The sequence below is a fragment of the Oncorhynchus nerka genome, linkage group LG22, assembly GCF_034236695.1.
Source record: "Oncorhynchus nerka isolate Pitt River linkage group LG22, Oner_Uvic_2.0, whole genome shotgun sequence".
In the NCBI taxonomy this organism is placed as follows: Eukaryota; Metazoa; Chordata; class Actinopteri; order Salmoniformes; family Salmonidae; genus Oncorhynchus; species Oncorhynchus nerka.
Window position 1 is genome coordinate 87,910,062 of NC_088417.1, and position 25,719 is coordinate 87,935,780.

Genomic DNA, 25,719 nt, shown 5'->3' on the forward strand with positions numbered 1-25,719 from the left:
ATAAAATAGTTGTATGGAAAATTATTGATTCATATTTTCAATAATAAATGATTTATGATAATCTAGACTATTATACCAATGTGCTGACCTCTATGTAATTTTATCATGACAGATTTTGCACCTGGTTTCTGTGGAGTATCTCTGGTACCTTTCATCACTTGTCAGACTGGTTTCCCAACACTAAAGGACGTATAAGACCCCACCAGACACCAGAGACACTGAATATCTGAAACCAGCTACAGAATGGTTTTTCTCATAACACTTGTACAAGTATTGGATTCATAGCCTGTCATTGTATTGTAGGCTAGGCCTACAGTACATAATCCCACGTACATGTAATTTGTGGCTTGCACTAAAACTAGTTCTCTCATTCAAAATTGATCTAACTGCACACTATCCGCATTCTCCATTTTATCTATTTATGGATCATGTAGGCCTATCCAATGGATGGCCTATATAGCATGCTGACAAGTCTCGTTCCATTTCAGCCAGCATCATCCTTTTACTACTTAATTTTTCACTAATCTGAAAGCCAAATGCCAGATGTGGATAGGTGAAAGCAACCATATTGAATGGCCATTGGCCAGGTGCAGCCATCAACATATTGCTTACCAGTCCTTTCAGATGTGAAATACCCCCCAAACGGGTTAGGGAGAGAATGGGTGAAGTAAATGGACTGTTTGGAACCAGGTCAACATTTTTGCTAACCTGTTTATACCTCTCAGCCAGTGCTCAACCACGCCCCTCCCGGTGAAAGGCCAACTGTGATTGGTTCAAACACCTGCACACCCTTTAGTTCAAACACCTGCACATCCTCTCAACTCTTTAGTTCTATTTTAACTTTAGGGTGAGGCTTTGAGGAACTCATCTGTCTCGGTCCCCCAATCAGCAGGAATACGTCGCGCGGCAAACAAGCTCAAAGAACCAGTACAGTTCGTCACCATGTCCGAACGATGCGCGTTCGATACTAATGTCGTTACCCTCACGAGATTCGTGCAGGAGGAGGGAAGGAAGGCGAAGGGAACGGGAGAACTGACCACCCTCCTCAACTCTATCTGCACAGCCGTTAAAGCTATCTCCACCGCTGTCAGAAAAGCTGGGATTGCCAACCTGTAAGTTTCTGTGTATGCATGTGAAAGTCTTGGTGTCCATTCAATTGGTCCTGTGTTGTTCAGTTGGTAGCGCATGGCGCGTGTAACCCCAGGGTTGTTGGTTCGGTCCTCACAGGGTAAAGTAGGAAAATGTATGTACGTTAAATGACTATGTAAAATGGCGACAGATTAACATGAGAATATTTAAAAAGCCACATGGATTTATTTATTTTTTCCACCAGAGATGTTTCCAACAAATTGACTTGTTGCGGATAAAAGGCTGTCCGTGATGACGTAGTGTACATAAAATACATATTGCGGTTGAATTGCCATGTAAGCAACCCAAAAATAGTGGTAAACTCCTTAATGTGCAAATATTGATATAATAACCATCCTATCTAAATAAATGTGGAGTCACGTGATATGTTGTGGTCCTCCCACGACAACTCCGGGAAAGCATGCAGTTGATTTAACTTCACAGGGTGGTGAATGGAAAAGGGGATGAGCTTGATGCTCCTTTCCAATAAATAGACGGTCTTATTCTGGTGGCATGATGGTGAGTACTTGGCTGTCGTTTTACAAATAAAAATAATATTGCTCTTCTCTATAATAATCTCATAATGTAGGTAGCCTACCTGCACTGTATCAGCGAGCTGTTGGTTAAAGCACATGAGCCAACACCAGTATGGACACATTTTCTATATAATGAAACAGTTTTTGTGACAACCATCAGTAGCGTTTAAAATGTGATGGACACCCATTTAACTTATATTTTTATTTTTGGTACATGGGAATTTAAAGGCAAAGTTATTTGTATGTGCATTACGTCATCACGCACAGCATTTTAAACAGTTTGTTTTAATGAAAATAACATCTGAGATTTTTGAATATTCGCATAAAAATCTGTCAAATTGGATGGAGAACTAGCTAGTGATATGGTCTGTCAGTGATCATTTTTGTCGCATCATGATGCTGCAGAAAATGTGAGTTGTGGATTCTTATCCCCTCTGTGCTGTATGGTAATCACAAAGCACTGGCAATAAGTGAATGATTATATCAATAGCAGGGACCGTCCAACCAACCAACCATATGCCGGGTAGGGAGACTAAATCAAATATTTACCTAGTCGGATATTATGCATGAGTCTGACAGTCCAGCTAATCAGGTAATACTGTTGTCAACTTCGACTCGGGTCAATGTCCATCCGATTCTTTCTTTGGACTCAATGTTTTCATAAATGCAAGCCAGAGCTATTGTAATGCAATAGGCTACTCCTAAATCATTCATTTCCTCTTGAGACATGTCTATTGTCTTCATTAGGAGGAAGTATAGGCCTATTACCTATTTATTAGGAATTTCTTTATAGTCCTCCATTGTCAGGAATTTCCTTGATGACTGATCGTCAATGAAGGCCAAAAGATGGTATCACTCTCTGTGCCCTGTGAGTTGAACCAGACACTGCATGCCCACTATCACCCTTGTCCCTCCCTCCTTCCAATTGTGACAGCAATAGGCCTACTATGGTGATATTACTACTCACATGTCTGCCCCCTTCCCATCTCTATCCCTTCCTTCTGTCTCTATCCTCTTGTCTCCCTCCCCTCCAGCTATGGCATTGCTGGAAGCACCAATGTGACCGGTGACCAGGTGAAGAAGCTGGATGTTCTGTCCAATGACATGGTCATCAACATGATCAAGTCCTCTTTCACCTCCTGTGTCCTGGTGTCAGAGGAGAACGAGAGGGCCCTCATTGTGGAGCCAGAGAAACGGGTAGGGGTGTGTGTGGTCCAGATTGAAGTTGAGATATGTCTTGTAACATCAATGTGACAACGTCCTCTTGTTTCACAGGGAAAATATATTGTGTGCTTCGACCCACTGGATGGCTCGTCAAACATTGACTGTCTTGTATCAATTGGAACCATTTTTGCCATCTACAGAAAGGTTGGTGACTCTTTTGTTATTATTCCTCTACGAAGCCCTTAGGCCCAAGGCAAAAAAAACGTACTAAGTTGTTCAAATGAAATATTGTTGTTCAAACAAGTTACTAAGTCGTTTGAACAGGTGATCTTGTTTGAACGACTCAGCTGTATAAGGAAATAAGCAAACAGGAAACCACTCACCCAGAGGCGGCGCTCCTAGTGGCCAGAGACTTTAATGCAGGGAAACGTAAATCAGTTCTACCTCATTTCCATCAACATGTTTAACTTCACTAGGGTAGGGGCACTATTTTCACCTCTGGATGAAAAGCTTTCCCAAAGTAAACTACCTGCTACTCAGGCCCAGAAGCTAGGATATGCATATAATTGGTAGATTTGGATAGAAGATAGTCTATAGTTTCCAAAACTGTTAACATAATGTCTGTCAATATAACAGAACTGATTTGGTGAAAACCTGACAAAAATCTATCCAGGAAGTGGGATTTTTTTATGTTTGTAGTTATTCTATTGAATGCCATTACAGTATCCATTGACTTAGGACTCAAATTGCACTTCCTATTGCTTCCACTAGATGTCAACAGTCTTTAAGAATTGTTTCAGGCTTGTATTCTGAAAAATGAGAGAGTAGACCACTACAGTGTCTGAGGTTTTTCATGCGCGCGACAGAGAGTGCGCCTTTCTTGTTTACCTTTAATATTGACAATGTTATTGTCCGGTTGAAATATTATCGATTAAGCTAAAAACAACCTGAGGATTGATTATAAACATCGTTGGACATGTTTCTACGAACTTTACGGATACTATTTGGATTTTTCGTCTACCTGTTGTGACTGTGTTTGAGCCTGTGGATTACTGAACAAAACGCTCTAACAAAAGAGGTTTTTGGATATAAACAGGGACTTTATTGAACAAAACAAACATTTATTGAGTAAATGGGAGTCTTGTGAGTGCAACCATATGAAGATCAAAGGTAAGTGATACACTTTATCGCTATTTCTGACTTGTGTAACTCCTCTACTTGGCTGGTAACTGTTTGTAATGATTTGTCTGCTGGGCGCTGTTCTCAGTTTGCGGACGACACTACAGTGGTAGGCTTGATTACCAACAACGACGAGACTGCCTACAGGGAGGAGGTGAGGGCCCTCGGCGTGTGGTGTCAGGAAAATAACCTCGCACTCAACATCAACAAAACAAAGGAGGTGATTGTGGACTTCAGGAAACAGCAGAGGGAGCACCCCCCTATCCACATCGACGGGACAGTAGTGGAGAGGGTAGTAAGTTTTAAGTTCCTCGGCATACACATCACGGACAAACTGAATTGGTCCACCCACACAGACAGCGTTGTGAAGAAGGCGCTGCAGCGCCTCTTCAACCTCAGGAGGCTGAAGAAATTTGGCTTGTCACCAAAGGCACTCCCAAACTTCTACAGATGCACAATCGAGAGCATCCTGTCGGGCTGTATCATCGCCTGGTACAGCAACTGCTCCGCCCACAACCATGAGGCTCTCCAGAGGGTAGTGAGGTCTGCACAACGCATCACCAGGGGCAAACTACCTGCCCTCCAGGACACCTACACCACCCGATGTCACAGGAAGGCCATAAAGATCATCAAGGACAACAACCACCCGAGCCACTGCCTGTTCACCCTGCTATCATCCAGAAGGCGAGGTCAGTACAGGTGCATCAAAGCAGGGACCGAGACTGAAAAACAGCTTCTATTTCAAGGCCATCAGACTGTTAAACAGCCACCACTAACATTGAGTGGCTGCTGCCAACATACTGACTCAACTCCAGCCACTTTAATAATTGAAATTGATGTAAAAATGTATCACTAGCCACTTTAAACAATGCCACTTAATATAATGTTTACATACCCTACATTACTCATCTCATATGTATATACTGTACTCTCTATCATCTACTGCATCTTGCCATCTTTATGTAATACATGGATCACTAGCCACTTTAAACTATGCCACTTTATGTTTATATACCCTACATTACTCATATCATATGTATATACTGTACACTATACCATCTACTGCATCTTGCCTATGCCGTTCTGTACCATCACTCATTCATATATCTTTATGTACATATTCTTCATCCCTTTATACTTGTGTGTATAAGGTAGTAGTTGTGAAATTGTTAGGTTAGATTACTCTTTGGTTATTACTGCATTGTCGGAACTAGAAGCACAAGCATTTCGCTACACTCGCATTAACATCTGCGAGTATGTGTATGTGACAAATAGATTTTTATTTGAGATAATCGCATGGTATGCTTACGCCGTAAAGCCTTTTTGAAATATGACACCATGGTTGGATTAACAAGAAGTTAATATTTAAATCGATGTATAACACTTGTATGATTTATGAATTTTTATCATGAGCATTTCTGTTTTTGAATTTGGCGCTCTGCAATTTCACTGGATGTTGGCCAGGTGGGACGCTAGCGTACACTAGTGAGATTAATTTGCAACCAGAGGGGGAAAGAATTCTAGATCACCTGTACTCCACACACAGAGAATCGTACAAAGCTCTCCCTCGCCCTCCATTTGGTAAATCCAACCACAACTCTCTCCTCCTGATTCCTGCTTACAAGCAAAAATTAAAGCAGGAAGCACCAGTGACTGTCTATAAAAATAAAAAAAATGGTCAGATGAAGCAGATGTTAAACTACAGGACTACATGTTTCGAGATTCTTCCGATGGCATTGAGGAGTACACCACATCAGTCACTGGATTTATCAATAAGTGCATTGAGGATGTCGTCCCCACAGTGACTGTACATACATACCCCAACCAGAAGCCATGGATTACAGGCAACATTCGCATTGAGCTAAAGGGTAGAGCTGCCACTTTCAAGGTGCGGGACTCTAACCCGGAAGTTTATAAGAAATCCTGCTATGCCCTGCGACGAACCATCAAACAGGCAAAGCGTTAATACAGGGCAAAGCGTCAGTACTACACTGGCTCCAACGCTCGTCTTGTGTGGCAGGGCTTGCAAACTATTAGACTACAAAGAGAAGCACAGCCGCGAGCTACCCAGTGACACGAGCCTACCAGACAAGCTAAATCACTTCTAAGCTCGCTTCGAGGCAAGCAACACGGAGGCATGCATGAGAGCATTAGCTTTTCCTTACGACAGTGATCACGCTCTCCGTAGCCAACGTGAGTAACACCTTTAAACAGGCCAACATTCACAAGGTTGCGGGGCCAGAAGGATTACCAGGATGTGTGCTCTGGGCATTTGCTGACAAACTGGCAGGTGTCTTCACTGACATTTTCAACATGTCCCTGATTGAGTCTGTAATACCAACATGTTTCAAGCAGACCACCATAGTCCCTGTGCTCAAGAACACGAAGGCAACCTGCCTAAATGACCACAGACCCGAGGCACTCACGTCCGTAGCCATGAAGTGCTTTGAAAGGCTGGTCATGGCTCACATCAACACCATTATCCCAGAAACCCTAGACCCACTCCAATTTGCATACAGCCCAAACAGATCTACAAATGATGCAACCTCTATTGCACTCCACACTGCCCTTTCCCACCTGGACAAAAGGAACACCTATGTGAGAATGCTATTCATTGACTACAGCTCAGCGCTCAACACCATAGTACCCTCAAAGCTCATCACTAAGCTAAGGACCCTGGGACAAAATGCATCCCTCTGCAACTGGATCCTGGACTTCCTGACAGGCCGCCCCCAGGTGGTGAGGGTAGGTAACAACACATCTGCCACGCTGATCCTCAACACTGGAGCCCCCCAGGGGTGTGTGTTCAGTCCACTCCTGTACTCCCTGTTCACCCACAACTGCATGGCTAGACATGACTCCAACACCATCAGTAAGTTTGCAGTTGACACAAGTGTTAGGCCTGATCACCGACAACGACGAGACAGCCTATAGGGAGGAGATCAGAGACCTGGCCGGGGGGTGCCAGAATAACAACCTATTCCTCAACGTAACCAAGACTAAGGAGATGATTGTGGACTACAGGAAAAGGAGGACCGAGCACAACCCCATTCTCATTGACGGGGCTATAGTGGAGCAGGTTGAGAACTTCAAGTTCCTTGGTGTCCACATCACCAACAAACTAGAATGGTCCAAACACACCAAGACAGTCGTGAAGAGGGCACGACAAAGCCTATTCCCCCTCAGGGAAATGAAAAGATTTTGGAATGGGTCCTCAGATCTTCAAAAGGTTCTACAGCTGCAACATTGAAAGCATCCTGACTGGTTGAATCACTGCCTGGAACGGCAATTGCTCGGCCTCCAACGCAAGGCATTACATATCTACATGTACGTACTACCTCAATCAGCCCGACTAATCGGTGTCTGTATGCAGCCTCGCTACTGTTATAGCCTCGCTATTGTTTATTTTTCACTGTCTTTTTAACTGTTTTTATTTCTTTACTTACCTATTGTTCACATAATACCTTTTTTGAACTGTTGGTTAGGGCCTGTAAGTAAGCATTTCACTGTAAGTTTGTTGTATTCGGCGCACGTGACAAACTTTGATTTGATTGGTCTTTTCTCTAAGCATAACTTGTTACGCAGCTTGTCAGACCGTGTAATAGTTGCTGCAGCCGTTCATTTGTATTTATTATGGATACCCCATTAGCAGTTATACAACTTTAAACACATAATACATTCTCAACAGATTTCACAACACATCACTGATTCCATGATTATTCATTGACTGTTCTTTGATAACCTAAAGCAGGGCTGCTTCTGAATGCCATAACTTTTAAGTGAGGAGCAGAGCGTAATTCGAGCAGATCCCTCTCCTGCTCCAATTTTGCTCTGGTACTGCTCAGCCACAAGGTCTGGGCATGTTCTGCCGAGCATTTTTTTGTTTCCTTTATCACTTCTTACTGGGACCCTATCCACAGTAGCCTATATCTAGTTTACAGCAGTGGTGTAAAGTACTTAGGTAAAAAATACCCCCAAAAACTACTTTAGTACTTTAAAGTACAGTGCCTTGCGAAAGTATTCAGCCCCCTTGAACTTTGCGACCTTTTGCCACATTTCAGGCTTCAAACATAAATATATGAAACTGTATTTTTTTGTGAAGAATCAACAACAAGTGGGACACAATCATGAAGTGGAACGACATTTATTGGATATTTCAAACTTTTTTAACAAATCAAAAACTGAAAAATTGGGCGTGCAAAATTATTCAGCCCCTTTACTTTCAGTGCAGCAAACTCTCTCCAGAAGTTCAGTGAGGATCTCTGAATGATCCAATGTTGACCTAAATGACTAATGATGATAAATACAATCCACCTGTGTGTAATCAAGTCTCCGTATAAATGCACCTGCACTGTGATAGTCTCAGAGGTCCGTTAAAAGCGCAGAGAGCATCATGAAGAACAAGGAACACACCAGGCAGGTCCGAGATACTGTTGTGAAGAAGTTTAAAGCCGGATTTGGATACAAAAAGATAAACATCCCAAGGAGCACTGTGCAAGCGATAATATTGAAATGGAAGGAGTATCAGACCACTGCAAATCTACCAAGACCTGGCCGTCCCTCTAAACTTTCAGCTCATACAAGGAGAAGACTGATCAGAGATGCAGCCAAGAGGCCCATGATCACTCTGGATGAACTGCAGAGATCTACAGCTGAGGTGGGAGACTCTGTCCATAGGACAACAATCAGTCATATATTGCACAAATCTGGCCTTTATGGAAGAGTGGCAAGAAGAAAGCCATTTCTTAAAGATATCCATAAAAAATGTTGTTTAAAGTTTGCCACAAGCCACCTGGGAGACACACCAAACATGTGGAAGAAGGTGCTTTGGTCAGATGAAACCAAAATTGAACTTTTTGGCAACAATGCAAAACGTTATGTTTGGCGTAAAAGCAACACAGCCCATCACCCTGAACACACCATCCCCACTGTCAAACATGGTGGTGGCAGCATCATGGTTTGGGCCTGCTTTTCTTCAGCAGGGACAGGGAAGATGGTTAAAATTGATGGGAAGATGGATGGAGCCAAATACAGGACCATTCTGGAAGAGAACCTGATGGAGTCTGCAAAAGACCTGAGACTGGGACGGAGATTTGTCTTCCAACAAGACAATGATCCAAAACATAAAGCAAAATCTACAATGGAATGGTTCAAAAATAAACATATCCAGGTGTTAGAATGGCCAAGTCAAAGTCCAGACCTGAATCCAATCGAGAATCTGTGGAAAGAACTGAAAACTGCTGTTCACAAATGCTCTCCATCCAACCTCACTGAGCTCGAGCTGTTTTGCAAGGAGGAATGGGAAAAATTGTCAGTCTCTCGATGTGCAAAACTGATAGACATACCCCAAGCGACTTACAGCTGTAATCGCAGCAAAAGGTGGCGCTACAAAGTATTAACTTAAGGGGGCTGAATAATTTTGCACGCCCAATTTTTCAGTTTTTGATTTGTTGAAAAAGTTTGAAATATCCAATAAATGTCGTTCCACTTCATGATTGTGTCCCACTTGTTGTTGATTCTTCACAAAAAAATACAGTTTTATATCTTTATGTTTGAAGCCTGAAATGTGGCAAAAGGTCGCAAAGTTCAAGGGGGCCGAATACTTTCGCAAGGCACTGTATATAAACAAATGTTTTAGGTAGGCACTACATAGGCTACTGTCAAATGTATTTTGAGTTTTCCTTGGAATAGAATCACCATAATATAAATAAATAATTAAGCTAAAATATCAGAAATACATTTACATTGGAGTCATTTATCAGACGCTCTTCTCCAGAGTTACTTTCCAGTGCATTCATCTCAATGAAGGAACTCAGCGAAGTCAGAGCTAGAAAGAGGGAAAAGAGGCAAGTGTTAGTTCACAATTATTTTTTTGTGTGGGGGTTTGACATCAGAGGGGTTGAGTGTTTGTTTCTTGAGGAGGGGAGTGAGTCAGGCCATTTTGAAGTCAGAGGGGATGCCGCCAGTGGTCAGGGATGAGTTGATGAGTGACGTGCGGAATGGAAGGTCTCCAGAGATGGTCTGAAGGAGGGGTTGGGGTCGAGCGTGCAGGTTGTCGGGCAGCCGGACCTCACTAGTCGTAAGATTTCTTCTGGCGTGAGAGGGGAGAAAAAGGTCAAGGCGTAGGGTAGTTATGTATGAGTGGGACCAGTTGATCCAGTAGGCTGAGTGAATAAAGAGCGGATGAAAAGAAGGTTGATGACAAAGTTGTCGGCAGAGCGGGGGGTGTAGGATTAAGGAGGGAGAAGGTGAAGAGTTTCCTAGGGTTGGAGGCAGAAGCTTGAAATTTAGATTGTATCTGCTGCTAAAGCCACTTTCTATCAGAGGAAGAGAAGGATGATAGGTCTTCCGGAAGTTTAGTTTTCCTCAGCTGACTGCAGCCCTGTTCTTTAAGGTTGCACGGAGGAAAGGGGGAAGTGCGAGTTATAGGCTGTGGAAAGGGAGGATGGTAGGCTTGACGAGGTAGAACCAGAAGGGAGGGATTTAGCAAAACGGAGAGATAAGAGAGAAGATTGTGATGGTGGATGAGATTAGTAGGCGAACAGCCTCAAGTAAAGATGAGGTCAAGCGTATTGCCTGCCTTGTGAGTGGAAAGGGTGAGGTCATGCGTATTGCCTGCCTTGTGAGTGGAAAGGGTGAGGTCAAAAGAGGCAAGGAGGGAAAGAAATGAATCGAAGGCAGACATCGGGAGGTTGAAGTTGCACAGTACAAAGGGCGCTGAGCCAACGTCAGGAAATTAGCTTATCAAGGTGTGAAGCTTATTGATGAACTCTCCAAGGGAACCTGGTGGGCGATAGATGTCCACTCAAGCTTAACATTGTTGTCAAGTGACAGTAACCGCATGGAATTCAAATAAGGAGAAGGACAGGTGAGGGAGTAAAGAGAATCCCCATTTAGGAGAAATCAGCAGCACTGTGCCACCACGGCAATGAACCGATGCTCTGACTATGAGAGAGAACAGTCCGGTGAAGAGAGCAGCTGGAGTAGCAGTGTTCTCTGGGGTGATCCATGTCAACGTCAGAGCCAAAAAGTCGAGGGACTTAAGGGCAGTATAGGGTGAGATGAACTCTGGGTTCTTGACCACAGACCAGCAGATCCAAACGCTGCTGAAGAACAATAATTCCACATGGGTTGTGCATGCATGGTACACTAAATTAGAAGGGGTTGCAGCCAAGGGGTGGGGAGCATCTGTAAAGCCTGCAGGGAGAGGAGCGAGCAGGGATAGAAAACACACATAGTTGCCAAAGCTGCAAAAGCGCAAAATGAGAATAACTATGTAAGATACACAAGTGGTTGGGAGCCTTCCTTTCTTTCCTTCTTGGAATAACTCTGCATATGTCACCAATTGCCATTCCAAAAATAATATTTTTTTGGGAGGGAATTTTGGGGGGGGGGGCATATCTTTTACGTAATGGTGGCGCTCTAAACATGGTTAAAATCCCATAGGAACACAGCCATTTTAAAAGTGCAGGGCTTGTGCAACGTTCCATGACTACATGTTTTGTCTTACAGGAATGATATACATACATATGAAGAGAGAGCTGAAGTCGTAACCTTTTCACGGATGTAATATGATCTTGTCTGATTTCGAGTTTGTCCACTAGATCACATGATGTGACTTGGCCACTTGAAACCAGATACGTCTGTCTGGTTTGATCTGGTTTGGGTAGTACTTCACTGCGAAAATTGCGGAAATAACAAGCATACAGGTGAGGTAAACATCAATATTGTGCCCATTGGAAACGAGTGAAAGTTAGTTAGTTTGATGGATGGATGCGTTCAAGGTAATGTCATGTTAAATGGATTACATTATGACGACCACCAGGGTGTACCCTTTTCGTTTATTCCCTTTTATTTATGAAAAGAAGCTGATACTAGCCTTTATTATTATTTATTATTTAGTCTAGTTAATAAATCAATTTGTGTTTCTATTAAAATACATTTTACAGTAGTCTATGTATTGCTTACCAAAAACATCTGTTAATAAATTTGAAGTCCTTCAAAAAAAGTGACTTATCCAGATGTTAGAAAGTAGAATATAAACGCAACATGCAACAATTTCAACGATTTTACTAAGTTACAGTTCATATAAGAAAAACAGTCAATTGAAATAAATTCATTAGGCCCTAATCTATTGATTTTTACATGACTGGAAAAACAGATATGCATCTGTTGGTCACAGATCCGAAAACCAGTCCGTCTCTGGTGTGACCACCATTTGCCTCATTCAGCGCAACATATCTCCTTTGCATAGAATTAATCAGGTTGTTGATTGTGCCATGCTGTCCCACTCCTCTTCAATGGCTGTGCGACATTGGTGGGAACTGGAACACACTGTTGATGCAGAGCATCCCTAGCGTGCTCAATGGGTGACAGCCACTGCTTGATTCGTATGCAGGTCATGGAAGAACTGGGTAATGTTTCAGCTTCCAGGAATTGTGTACAGATCCTTGTGACATGGGGCAGAGCATTATCATGCTGAGACATGGTGATGGTGGCAGATGAATGGCACGACAATGGACCTCAGGATCGCGTCACGGTATCTCTGTGCATTCAAATTGATTGATAAATTGATAAAATGCAATTGTGTTCGTTGTCTGTTGCTTATGCCTGCCCATACCATAAACCCACCATGGGGCACTCTGTTCACAATGTTGACATCAGCAAACTGTTCGCCCACACAATGCCATACACATGGTCTGCGGTTGTGAGGCCGGTTGGACATACTGCCAAATTTTCTAAAATGACACTGGAGGGGGCTTATGGTAGAGAAATTCATGTTAAATTCTCTGGCAAAAGCTTTGGTGGACATTCCTGCAGTCAGGATGCCAATTGCACACTCCCTCAACTTGAGACATCTGTGGTGTTGTGTGATACAATTGCACATTTTTAGTGGCCTTTTATTGTCCCCAGCACAAGGTGCACCTGTGTAATGATGGTGCTGTTTTATCAGCTTAAAATTGAAAAGCTGAAATGTTTTTATTTATACCTTTATTTAACCAGGCAAGTCAGTTAAGAACATTCTTATTTTCAATGACTGCCTAGGAACAGTGGGTTAACTGCCTGTTCAGGGGCAGAACGACAGATGTGTACCTTGTCAGCTCGGGGGTTTGAACTTGCAACCTTCCGGTTACTAGTCCAACGCTCTAACCACTAGGCTACCCTAAAAGCTGAAATGTCTTGTCAATAAGTATTTAATTCCTTTGTTATGGCAAGTCTCTAAGTTCAGGAGTAAAAATGTGCTTAGCAAGTAACATACTAAGTTGCATGGACTCACTCTGTGTGCAATAATAGTGTTAAAATGATTTTTGAATGCTACCACATCACTGTACCCCACACATACAATTACCTATAAGGTCTCTCAGTCGAGAAGTGAATTTCAAACACAGATTCAACAACAAAGACCAGAGGTTTTCCAATGCCTCGCAAACAAGGGCACCTATTGGTAGATGAGAAAAAATAAATGGAGACAAAGCAAACATTAAATATCTCTTTGAGCGTGGTGAAGTTATGAATTACACTTTGGATGGTGTATCAATACACCCAGTCAGAAAGTAAAACTCCAAAAATGTGGCTAAGAAATTAATTATATCCTGAATATAAATCATTAGGTTTGGGGCAAACATGACATTATCACTGAGTACCACTCTTCATATTTTCAAGCATGGTGGTGGCTGCATCGTGTTACAGGTATGCTTGTCATCGGTAAGGACTAATAAATATATATATATATATATATATATATATATATATATATTTATAATAAAAAGCAGAATAGAGCTAAGCACATGCAAAATCCTAGAGGAAAACCTGGTTCAGTCTGCTTTGTAACAGACATTGGGAGACATTCACCTTTCAGCAGCACAATAACCTAAAACACAAGGTCCCAAGACGACATTGAATGTTCCCGAGTGGCCTAGTTACATTTGACTTAAATTGTCTTGAAAATCTATGGCAGACTTAAATGGCTGTGTAGCAATGATTCACAACCAACTTGACAGTGCATGAAGAATTTAAAAGAATGTGCAAATATTGTACAATCCAGGTGTACAAAGCTCTTAGACTTACCCAAAAAGACTCACAGCTGTAATCGCAGCTAAAGGTGGTTCTAACATGTATTGCCTCAGGAGTGTGAATACTTATGTAAATTAGATTTCTGTATTTAAATTTCAATACATTTGAGCACATTTCTAAAAACAGGTTTTCACTTTTGCCTCCTAAGGATCCGCCGCCTTTTTTTCAATTTCCTAAAATGACATACCCAAATCTAACTGCCTGTAGCTCAAGACCTGAAGCAAGGATATGCATATTCTTGATACCATTTGAAAGGAAACACTTTGAAATTTGTGGAAATGTGAAATTAATGTAGTAGATTAACGCATTAGATCTGGTAAAAGATAATACAAAGAAATTTGTTTTTGTTTTTTTTGTACCATCTTTGAAATGCAAGAGAAAGGGCATAATGAATTATTCTAGCCCCTGCGCAATTTATACTTTGGCGACTAGATGGCAGCACTGTATGTGGAAAGTTTTAGAGCGATCCAGTGAAATCTTACATATCTATTTAAAATGTTGTTTCGAGACTAACCAAATGTGCCTAATTGGTTTGTTAATAATTGTGCACTCTCCTCAAACAATAGCATGGTATTATTTCACTGTAATAGCTACTGTAAAATGGACAGTGCAGCTAGATTAACAATAATTTAAGCTTTCTGCCCATAACAGATATCTATGTCCTGGGATTTTGTTATGTTTCTTACAACCTCATGCTATCACATTAGCCCACATTAGCTCAACCGTCCTGCGGATGGGACACCGATCCTGAAGAAGATTTGTCAGGGGGGTTTATTGTGTACATTTTGTCCATTTTGAATTCAGGCTGTAACACAACTGTGGAATAAGTCAAAGGATATGAAAACCTTCTGAGGGCACTATATATTATGAAGGCTACAACCTTCTCTGTCTAACGTCTATTGCATTTGCACAAGCAGGATGCAGTCCCTACACTTTGGGAATATTTTGTGTGATGATGTAGGCCAGTCTTTGTAGTTGCTGCCATATCTTAGTTCCTGGTAAAATAACACTACTTGACTGCCTGTCTGTCTCCTGTGCAGCTTAGCCAATGTTTGTAATTAAGATGAAAAAATAACATTCAATCACTAATTGGACTGCATGTCTGTGTCTTGCTGCATTCCACCTCTGGGCAGCCGAACGTTCATGTATCCAGACCAGTAAAAGGAGTCTGACAATAGGCAAGTTAATTTTGCATTGCCTGATACCATATAAGCTGATATTGTGGCGAGAGGAAATAGCTGCATATAACTCAACAGCTAAGAAGAACATGAAATCGATAGACTGCCTGTCTGTGTCGTGTTTATGTTTGCAATACTGACAATATTTTGTATGAATGCTTCGATAATGTATTTTTTATAAAGCCCCACTTACATGCTATGGCACTCAGAAACAGCCCTATTTTAGGCTATCAAAGAACTGTCAATGAACAATCCTATCAATGGATGGAATCGGTGAATGAATGGCTGCAGCAACCATTACACGGTCTGACGATCTGTATAACAAATGAGGCCTAATTAGACAAAATAACAATTACTCTCCTTTGAACGACTTGTGTTCAAACAAGATACTAAGTTGTTCAAACAATAATTCCAAGAGGCACATTATAAAAAATGGAAAAAAAGAAATTGCCTTGGGCTTCCTAAAATTGATTCAATTGTTTATTTTCCCTCAGCAATCTACACACAATACCCCATAATGACAAAGCAAAGACAGGTTTTTAGAAATGTTTGCCAATTTATACAAAAAACAACTGAAATATTACATTTACATAAGTATTCAGTACTTTGTTGAAGCACATTGGCAGTGATTACAGCTTTGAGTCTTAGGTATGATGCTACAAGCTTGGCACATCTGTATTTGGGGAGTTTCTCCCATTCTTCTCTGCAGATCATCTCAAGCTCTGTCAGGTTGGATGGGGAGCATTGCTGCACAGCTATTTTCAGGTCTCTCCAGAGATGTTCGATCCGGCTCTGGCTGGGCCACTCAAGGACATTCAGAAACTTGTCCTGAAGGACACTCCTGCGTTGTCTTGGCTGTGTGCTTAGGGACGTTGTTGTGTTGGAAGGTGAACCTTCGCCCCAGTCTGAGGTACTGAGCGCTCTAGAGCAAGATTTTATCAAGGATCTCTCTCTGTACTTTGCTCCGTTCATCTTTTCCTCGATCCTGACTAGTCTCCCAGTCCCTGCCACTGAAAAACATCCTCACAGCATGATGCTGCCACCACCATACTTCACCGTAGGGATGGTGCATGGTTTCATCCAGATGTGACGCTTGGCATTCAGGCCAAAGTGCTCAATCTTGATTTCATCAGACCAGAGAATCTTGTTTCTCATGGTCTGAGAGTCTTTAGGTGCCTTTTGGCAAACTCCAAGCAGGCTGTCATGTGTCTTTTTACTGAGGAGCAGCTTCTGTCTGGCCACTCCTACCATAAAGGCATGATTGGTGGAGTGCTGCAGAGATGGTTGTCCTTCTAGAGTTTATCCTATCTCCACAGAGGAACTCTAGAGCCCTGTCAGAGTGACCATCGGGTTCTTGGTGACCTCCCTGACCAAGGCCCTTCTCCCCCGATTGCTCAATTTGGCCGGGCGGCCAGCTCTAGGAAGAGTCTTGGTGGTTCCAAACTTCTTCCATGAAAGAATGATGGAGGCCACTGAGTTCTTGGGGACCTTCAATGCTGCAAATGTTTTCGGTACCCTTCCCCAGATCTGTACCTCCACACAATCCTGTCTCTGAGCTTTACGGACAATTCCTTCGACCTCATGGCTTGGTTTTTGCTCTGACATGCACTGTCAACTGTGGGACCTTTTATAAAGACGTGTGTACCTTTCCAAATCATGTCCAAACTATTGAATTTTCCACAGGTGGAATCCAAGTTTGCAAAAATGTCTAAAAACCTGTTTTCACTTTGTCATTATGGGGTCATCTTTGTAGATTGCTGAGGATTTTTTACAAATTTATCCATTTAGAATAAGGCTGTAACATTACAAAATGTGGAAAAAGTAAAGGGGTCTGAATACTTTCCGAAGGCATTCTATATTCTGTCTCGGACGTTCCGTAACAGTTCCACACATTTGTTTTGTTCTTAGACACTTTGTTTCAGTATGTCAGATTAGTGTGCCAGTTTCTACTGTAGTTAGTTATTGTTTCACTGTTCTTCTGTTATGTTTGGTAACAACTATCCACGTGTTTGTCTCCCAGACAACAGATGATGAGCCCAATGAGAAGGACGCGCTGCAGTCTGGACGTCACATTGTTGCTGCCGGTTATGCCCTCTACGGCAGCGCCACCATGATGGTGCTCTCCACAGGTCAAGGGGTCAACTGCTTCATGCTCGACCCTGTAAGTTTCAAATCAAATCAAACCTAGGGGTGAACTGCTTCATGCTCAACCCTGTAAAATCCAAATTGAACTTAAAAAAATGTAAAAGTGCATTTTTGAAATAGCAACACACTACAGTAAAACTATATAAAATGGAATATATAACATAAGAAACAACAGTAAAAGAACATGTAAACACGTCTAAATGAAGAGAAACATGAAAGGTGCCCTTCATTGATTTATAGTTCATCCATGAGGTGCTCTTTGATCTTCCGATTAATTACTATAGAACAAAAAATAAGTTGATGCTGGATGGTAAAACAAAGCCTTTGTGCAAACAAACTTCCAGAAGTAATCAAGACAGTCACATGTAGTGGAAAAAAGTCAAGGAAGTTGCTGAGTCAGGTCCCTGTTCTATGTTTTTAGTCTATCGGGGAGTTTATCCTGACAGATAAGGACGTGAAGATCAAGAAGAGGGGGAAGATCTACAGTCTGAACGAAGGCTATGCTCAGCACTTCTACCCAGACATCACAGAATACCTGAAGAAGAAGAAATATCCAGAGGTAATTTACTAACTATACACCTGAAAGGGCTTAAACTATAATTCTGCACCACTAACTCACTCTTTAGGTACTATGAAGTGACCAAGGCAGTTAATGAAATATGCCTCGTGGTTGTCTTACTTACTTTTAAATGCATCTATTATAAGTCGCACTGGATACATAGCTTTTTGTTTCCAGGATGGGAGTGCCCCCTATGGTGGGCGTTATGTTGGCTCCATGGTGGCTGATGTGCACAGGACTTTGGTGTACGGAGGAATCTTCTTATACCCTGCCAATGTCAAGAGCCCCAAGGGCAAGGTGAGTGAGACCGAGCTCTTCAGGTCATATAAACGTTATATATATTTTTTTTTTCAAAGTAGATATATGTTACATACAAGTAACCAGAAGTAGAGTGCTGGCTGTGCTCAAACAATCAATGATAGAAGGTAGAATGAACTAGACCATTTCTCGATATATATTGAAGTGACTAACCATTGTCTCTTTCACTCCATCCGATGTAGCTGAGGCTACTGTATGAGTGCAACCCCATGTCTTTCATAATCGAGCAGGCTGGAGGCATGGCCACCACGGGGGAGATGAATGTCCTGGACATCAAGCCAGAGAACATCCACCAGCGAGTTCCTGTGGTCCTGGGCTCCCCTGAAGACGTCCAGGAGTACGTCGCCATCTACAAGAAGACACGCATGTGAGGCTGCGCTGGAGCCTTCTCTGGATCCACCATGACCTTCTTGTCCTCAAGGGTCGACCTTTGACCTGAGCTAGTAATCTTTGTATCATATGAATGGAGCTGTGTATATACAGTATATATATATCATGCCCAGTTGTTTAGAAGTTGAGGTGATTGGTTGATCAGATAATTGGGGCAGTGCTTTTCTCTGGCTGATCCTTTTGAACAAGCGGAGTAGTATTTTACCTCCACCATCTGACCAACCAGATCTGGGACCAGAGATACTTCAGGGGGAGAAAGTAGGGAGGAGACGTTCAATGACCTGGGCCGATGTCTTAATAGTTAGTTTAAAGTTTCTTTCCCTATTCGTTTCTCCTTCTGGAACTGTGCTGATCTAGCAAGACAGGATAGGGGAGAGGAGTCCAATTTAGATGATTGGAATGCAACCCTTCAGCGTCTTACTGTTTGGATCCCTGAACTGAGAGACCCCTCATGGACCAATATTAGGCCTACCTCAGCCTTATGATGTAGTATATTGTAGGGTTGTTGTGTTCATTTCCACTGGTGGACCTAAAATATGTTTTGAATAAAACCCCATGTTAAAATCCCTCCACTTGTTGTCCATGTTGTGTTGCTGACCCACTAGCAGGGGGACGTAGTACTCCTTCATAGGCATACAGCATATTACAGTGTGTCAAACCATGAGAAGCTGGTTTCTAATATTATCAACACCAGGTGGTGTAGTGGTAATTCTTTGCTTCAGTTGTCAATCCAAAAACAATCTCAGACGATACTAATTTGTGGTGGGTGCAAAAGGAAACGGCAGGTTATAAAGAACAAAAAATGTAGAGTAGGCCTACTCATGTAATAACAATTATACCACCGCTGTGTATGTTGTCAATCATGTACATTTGTTTAATTGTTTTATGTTGTACATTTACAGCAATTTTGTTCAAGAAAGTTAAACAAACTAAAAATATAGATTTTTAAAGAAGTGAAACTGATTACTAAAAGTGGATGTTTCTTGTCTTGACAATGCTTGGCATGTGACTGTAGATTACACAATATGATACATACATCACTCTGCTACATGCTCCATCAGCTGACTGAAGCCAAGCCGCGTCATCCTGGGGCCTAGGTGATGGGGGTTGTGGTCATACAGAACCGCGTTTGGGAAGTTAAGAGGAAAACCTTTTCTAATCAAGTAAGAGGAACTATGACACTGGAGAAGAGCAGGAAGACAGCGTGTGCCCTCTTGTGTTCTTTTTAGCGTGATTAGTCATGTAGCTGAACAAGCAGAAACAATACCCTGTGACAAGCAATCATCACAGCGCTGCTGAAAAGCCAGACCTGCAGAAAGTAGGCCTGACTGGACAATGCCTATCGTAGTCATGGAAGCCTATGAATGTGTGATGATAGGGGAAAAGTATTCAAATAGGGGTCCTGTTACCAAGGTGTTGTTGATCTTGCTATACAATAGGTTTACGAGTTACTTAGTACCCTACTTGACGATAAGATCTAATCCTATCTACTCTCAGGTGCTTTCTTGTACAACATTACAATACATGTTTGTTCTTTGTGTTGCAAAGGTAAGGCTAGTATTTATCAAGTGCCATTCGCTGGCAAGCAAGACTAGTATAAGAAGGTCTGTAAATGGTGAGGATGGGAGAGGGAGAGTGTATTGGTATTGGGTAAGAAGAGGAAAAACACCTAGAGTAGCATAACCTTTTCCCCTTACTCATTTCCCCTAGACAAGACGTTGTCAGTCAATCGCACAACATCACGAAAAACCACAAAATACCAGTTCTGTTTTGCTATTACAAATACATCCAAACAAACCGTATAGATTGAATTAGTCTTACGTTTCTCTCACTCCTTACACAAAGTAAGCAGCAACCACTCCCCCATGGTCAACTTTGTTACCCAAACAGCTCACCATTCATGAAGCACCCACAATGTTTCCCATTCAATGTATTCTGGAGCTCCATGGGGACAACACTCCATTCATATGAATGAGAGATTATGCTCTACTGTATTTGAACTGAATACATTTAAGAACAAAGAGGCTGCATAAGTATCAGTGTCCTGCATAGAAAACAGGTTAATAATCAAAGGCTGTTGCTCTGGCTCTTAGCTGTAATGCCTTTCCTAGATCCATAATGTACTGGAGCCAAAAATATTTTTAAAGTGTTCAATTATCCTTGCTACACATGTGTGACTTTCCCAACATTATAAATGTGTGTGTGTCTGTGTGTATGGACGTGTTTAACTATACTTTAACTATAAGACTAGTAAACAAACACACATTTGTCCAACTGGGGACATTTTGTTAGTCCCCACATGGAAAAAGGCTATTTCTAGGGGGTTTGTGGTTAAGGTAAGAATTAGGGGTTAAAGGTTAGGTTTAGGGTTCGATTTAGAGTTAGGGGTTAGGGAAATTAGGATTTGGAATGGGGATTAATTGTGTCCCCCCACAAGATTAGTTAAACAAGAGAGAGAGAATGTGTCATAGAACAGAATGTCCTACAAATCCTCCCACGACCATGAGGCATAACAGTCTCTAGATTGGAAGGCTCTTGTCCCTGCATGACCGTACAGCACCTTTACTCAACAAACACTAGCTGCAGATAAAGAATAGTACAGAGGAAACCCTTTCTCTCCAACTCATGTTTTCTCTGCTTTTCACATACAAACTCAGACATTTCAGAGCTCTAGTCTTCCTCAATGTCTTATCACTCTCAGTGGCTGTTGGTCTCAGCTTCACACATAAGGCTCCATTTAAAAATAGACTGTACCTCATGGGTATCATGTGTCTATAACAGTGTTGTAAACAAACAAACCATAAGCACAAACAGACTTCTTATGTGACAGAGAATGTAGTCTTGTTGATCTTGACCTCATTATGTAATGCTTCAAATAAACTGAACACTGATGGACAAGGAAGGTCTCTTAATTAACATACTGTTGATTGTGTTAGCAAAGTCACACAAGCTCATGTAGTGAGTAAGAGAGGCTTCATGGCCATAGGGGGCACAGGGGCACGTAACCCACGTAGTCCTTTTAAATGTTTTTTTTTTATGGATTAGGACCTGCGCCACTTCCTGTGTGAGGTAGGGTTGTACTCTACGGATGTTGTAGAGCAACCTGCAGTAGCGGGTCACTGCTTTGTTTGCAGAGAACGACAGGGTGTTGTCCTGGGTCACGCCAAGGTTCTTTGTACTTTGGGAGGGTGACACTGTGGAGTTGTCAACCATGATGGAGAGGGCTTTGAGTTGGCAGGCCTTTCCCGGGAGGAAGAGTAGTTCCGTCTTGTCGAGGTTGAGCTTGAGGGGGTGGGCTGACACCCAAGCTGAGATATCTGCCAGGCACACAGAGATGCATGTCACCACCTGGGTGTCAGAAGGGGGGAAGGAGAAAAGTAGTTGAGTGTCATCCGCATGGCAATGATAGGAGAGACGTGAGGATATGACAGAGCCGAGTGACTTGGTGTTTAGAGAGAAGAGGATAGGGCCTAGAACCGAGCCCTGGGGGACACCGGTAGTGAGAGTACGTGGTGCAGACACAGATCCTCTCCATGTCACCAGGTGGGAGCGGCCTGCCAGGTAGGATGCATCCAAGAGTGTGCAGCGCCTTAGACGCCCAGCCCTGAGAGGGTGGAGAAGAGGATCTGGTGGTCCACGGTGTCAAAGGCAGCGATAGATCTAGGAGGATGAGAACAGAGGAGAGAGAGAGACAGCTTTGGCAGTGCGGAGAGCCTCTGTGACACAGAAAAGAGTAGTCTCGGTTGAATGACCTGTCTTGAAGAGATAACAAGAAAGTTGATCAGAGATAGCACGCTCAAGTGTTTTGGAAATAAAAACAAAGAAGGGATACACAGGTCTGTAGTTTTTGACGTCAGATGAGTCAAGTGTTGGTTTCTTGGGAGGGGAGCAACTCGGGCCATTTTGAAGTCAGAGGGGACGGCGATCTGTCACTCTAATCGCTTTGAGAAACAGAGCCTTCTAATTAGCCTTCTTACCTAATGAAAGCCTGTATAGTTTACATAACAAAACAATACCTTTACATTCAATATTATTTAGATAATCAAATAGTTTAGGCCTAATTCAAACTTAAATAAACCATTCCCAGAATATAATATTGGCTGCAAAAATAGGCCACATTTATTTAGTATGCTACTCAAACTTTTACAAGCCGCACCAGTTTACATGGCCTGCATATGAACTAATCTAATTAGTTTCTAATAACTGTCTAATGAACGAATTCCTGAATTAAGGAAATCATTTACTGATAAGAATGATCTAAAATAAATAGGCCTACCTGCTTGCACTTTGTTTGCGTGCACTTTGTGCAGGCTGTGTAACCATTTACAGCATGGTTGTTGTTACAAACTGGGGATTTCACTCGCACAGCACGTTTCCACGATGATACTGTAACCTATACCGTTATCATAACATTTATACATTTTTTTGCCAAATACAATAGGTGTAGACTTTACCGTAAAATGCTTGCTCATGAGCTCTTCCCAACGATGGATAGTTAAAACATAATACAAAATAGAAATAATAACACAAGGAATAAAATACACAAGCATTAAAAGTATATACAGGGAGTATCAGCACCAGATGAATGTGCAGGGATACGAGGTATTTGAGGTAGATATGTACATAAAGGCAGGGTAAAGTGGCTAGGCAACAAGACAGTTCAAATAAAGAATAGAGTAGCATGTGTGTGTGTGTGTGTGTGTGTGTGTGTGTGTGTGTGTGTGTGTGTGTGTGTGTGTGTGTGTGTGTGTGTGTGTGTGTGTGTGTGTGTGTGTGTGTGTGTGTGTGTGTGTGTGTGTGTGTGTGTGTGTGTGTGTGTGTGTGTGTGTGTGTGTCGGTATGCATGTGTCTTATGTGTGTGTTTTTTTGTGTGAGTGTCAGTGTAGTGTACAGTATAGCTCCACTACAGCCCTGTCAATGTAGATGTGGCATGCTCTCCCTTCTTTATCCAAAATCAGTTCCTTCGTCTTACCGATATTGAGGGAGAGGTTGTTGTCCCACAACACTCCCAAGTCTCTGACCTCCTCCCTGAAGGCTGTCTTATCGCCGTTGGTGATCAGGCCTACCACCGTCGAGTCATAAGCAAACTTTATGATGTGTTGGAGTCGTGCGTGTCTGCTCAGTCGTGGGTCAACAGGGAGTACAAGAGGGGACTAAGCACACACCCCTGTGGGGCCCCCGTGTTGAGGGTCAGCATGGCATAGGTGTCCTTGCCTACCCTCACCACCTGGGGCTAGCCAGTCAGGAAGCCCAGGATCCAGTTGCAGAGGGAAGTGTTCAGTCCCAGGGACCTTAGCTTAGTGATGAGCTTGGGGTGCACTATGGTGATGAATGCTGAGCTATAGTCTATGAATAGCATTCTCATGTAGTTATTTTCCCTGTTGTCCAGGTGGGAGAAGACAGTCTGAAGTGCAATTGAGATTGCGTCTTCTGTGGATCTATTGCGGTGGTATCAAATTGGAGTGGGTCCAGGGTCTCTGGGATGATGGTGTTGATGTGTGTCAGCACGGATGTTGCCTGAAATCTATGGTTTTTGGTTGGGATACATCCGTATAGTTTCTCCGGTTAGGCCTACTTTAGCAATTTTCTTTTGAGCTTGGCTATCCAGTGAAAGTGTGTCATATTCTCACGTGGCAGGGAAAATAAACTTGGCAATGTGTCGTATTCTTATTTGGGGAGAGGGAACATAAACTCTGCGCATAGACAAATAGAACGTTTTAGCACCACACAAATTGTCACGACTTCTGCCGAGGTCGATACCTCTCCTTTTTTAAATTATTATTATTATTTTTTATTAATATCAAATCAATACATAAAGCATATGAGGGAACACAAGCATACATAGATTACAAACAATAGACAATCGAGCTAGGGGGTACAATATCACATTACAATTACACAAGGACCTTAAGGGACATGCATATACTTACAATTCTAACAGCTTTTTTGTTAGTAGAGCATTTAACCGTCTTAAAATACAGTTCAATTTATTTTTGTAGGGTACGAAAATGTGGTTTTCTGTTTGTAAATTTACATTTGTGTATATGAAATTTGGCCAAAAGAATAATGGAATTAATTACGTAAAAATGATTGCGCTTATTTCTATTGTATGTAAAGAATCCAAACAGTACATCTCTCCACAATAGTGTAAAATCTTCATAAATGTGTTCAATTATAAACCTACTGATGTCTTGCTACAGTTTTCTTACATGCATACAATGCCAAAAAAGATGCACAACTGTTTCTGGGTGGTCATTACAAAAGGAGCAATTTGAGTTAATGTTTTCCTTAGACTTCTTCATATAGTGGTTGGCAGGATAATATTTATGAATAATTTTAAAGGAAACTTCCTTAATTTTGTTAACAAGTAGGTATGTGTGTGGCAACATCCAAACTTTTTTCCAACAGATATTATCAATAAATCCATTCCAATAAGGCATACATCTCCTTGTTCGGGGGTTGCTCGGCGGTCGACGTCACCGGCCTTCTAGCCATCATTGATCCATTTGTCATTTTCCATTGGTTGTCTTGTCTTCCGTCACACCTGGTTCCAATCCCATTCATTACATGTTGTGTATTTAACCCTCTGTTTCCCCTCATGTCCTTGTCAGAGATTGTTTGTATATTCGTGTATTATGTATTTGTGCGCGACGGGTTCATGTACCCACTTTTATTTTATCTTGTATTTTTGACTATGGAGTTTTGTCAAGTATATTAAACGATGATGAAAGTTCGATTCTCCTGCGCCTGACTTCCCTGCCACCTACACACACGACATTACACAAATAATGGACTCGTATGCGTGCGTGGCTGGTAGCCTTATGTCTGCCTCACCGCTCACAGAATGGAATACACAACACAATGCAACACAACAAGCCCCTGGGCTTTTTAAAAAGTGTATCTTTATTAAAAATGTTTCTGACCCGCAATGTAATTGTTCTGAACCACAAGCCGACCCACGGGTTGAAAGAATGTTTTCATTCCACCCGCCTGCTGATTCTTTTGTGGCTCATCTGTAGTGAACCATGGGTATCTGACCTGATGCAAG

At 42.1% G+C, this 25,719-nt stretch overlaps 1 protein-coding gene across 1 annotated transcript; it reads left to right on the forward strand.

Annotated features, from left to right (window-relative positions):
* The first annotated feature begins 801 nt into the window (after window positions 1-801).
* Window positions 802-19,239, forward strand: LOC115105947 (fructose-1,6-bisphosphatase 1-like). Its single transcript, XM_029628479.2, has 7 exons — window positions 802-1,112; window positions 2,699-2,861; window positions 2,940-3,032; window positions 17,280-17,420; window positions 17,826-17,963; window positions 18,141-18,260; window positions 18,464-19,239. The coding sequence occupies exons 1-7, from the start codon at window positions 943-945 to the stop codon at window positions 18,650-18,652; spliced, it is 1,014 nt and encodes a 337-aa protein (XP_029484339.1). The 5' UTR covers window positions 802-942; the 3' UTR covers window positions 18,653-19,239.
* Window positions 19,240-25,719: the final 6,480 nt, after the last annotated feature.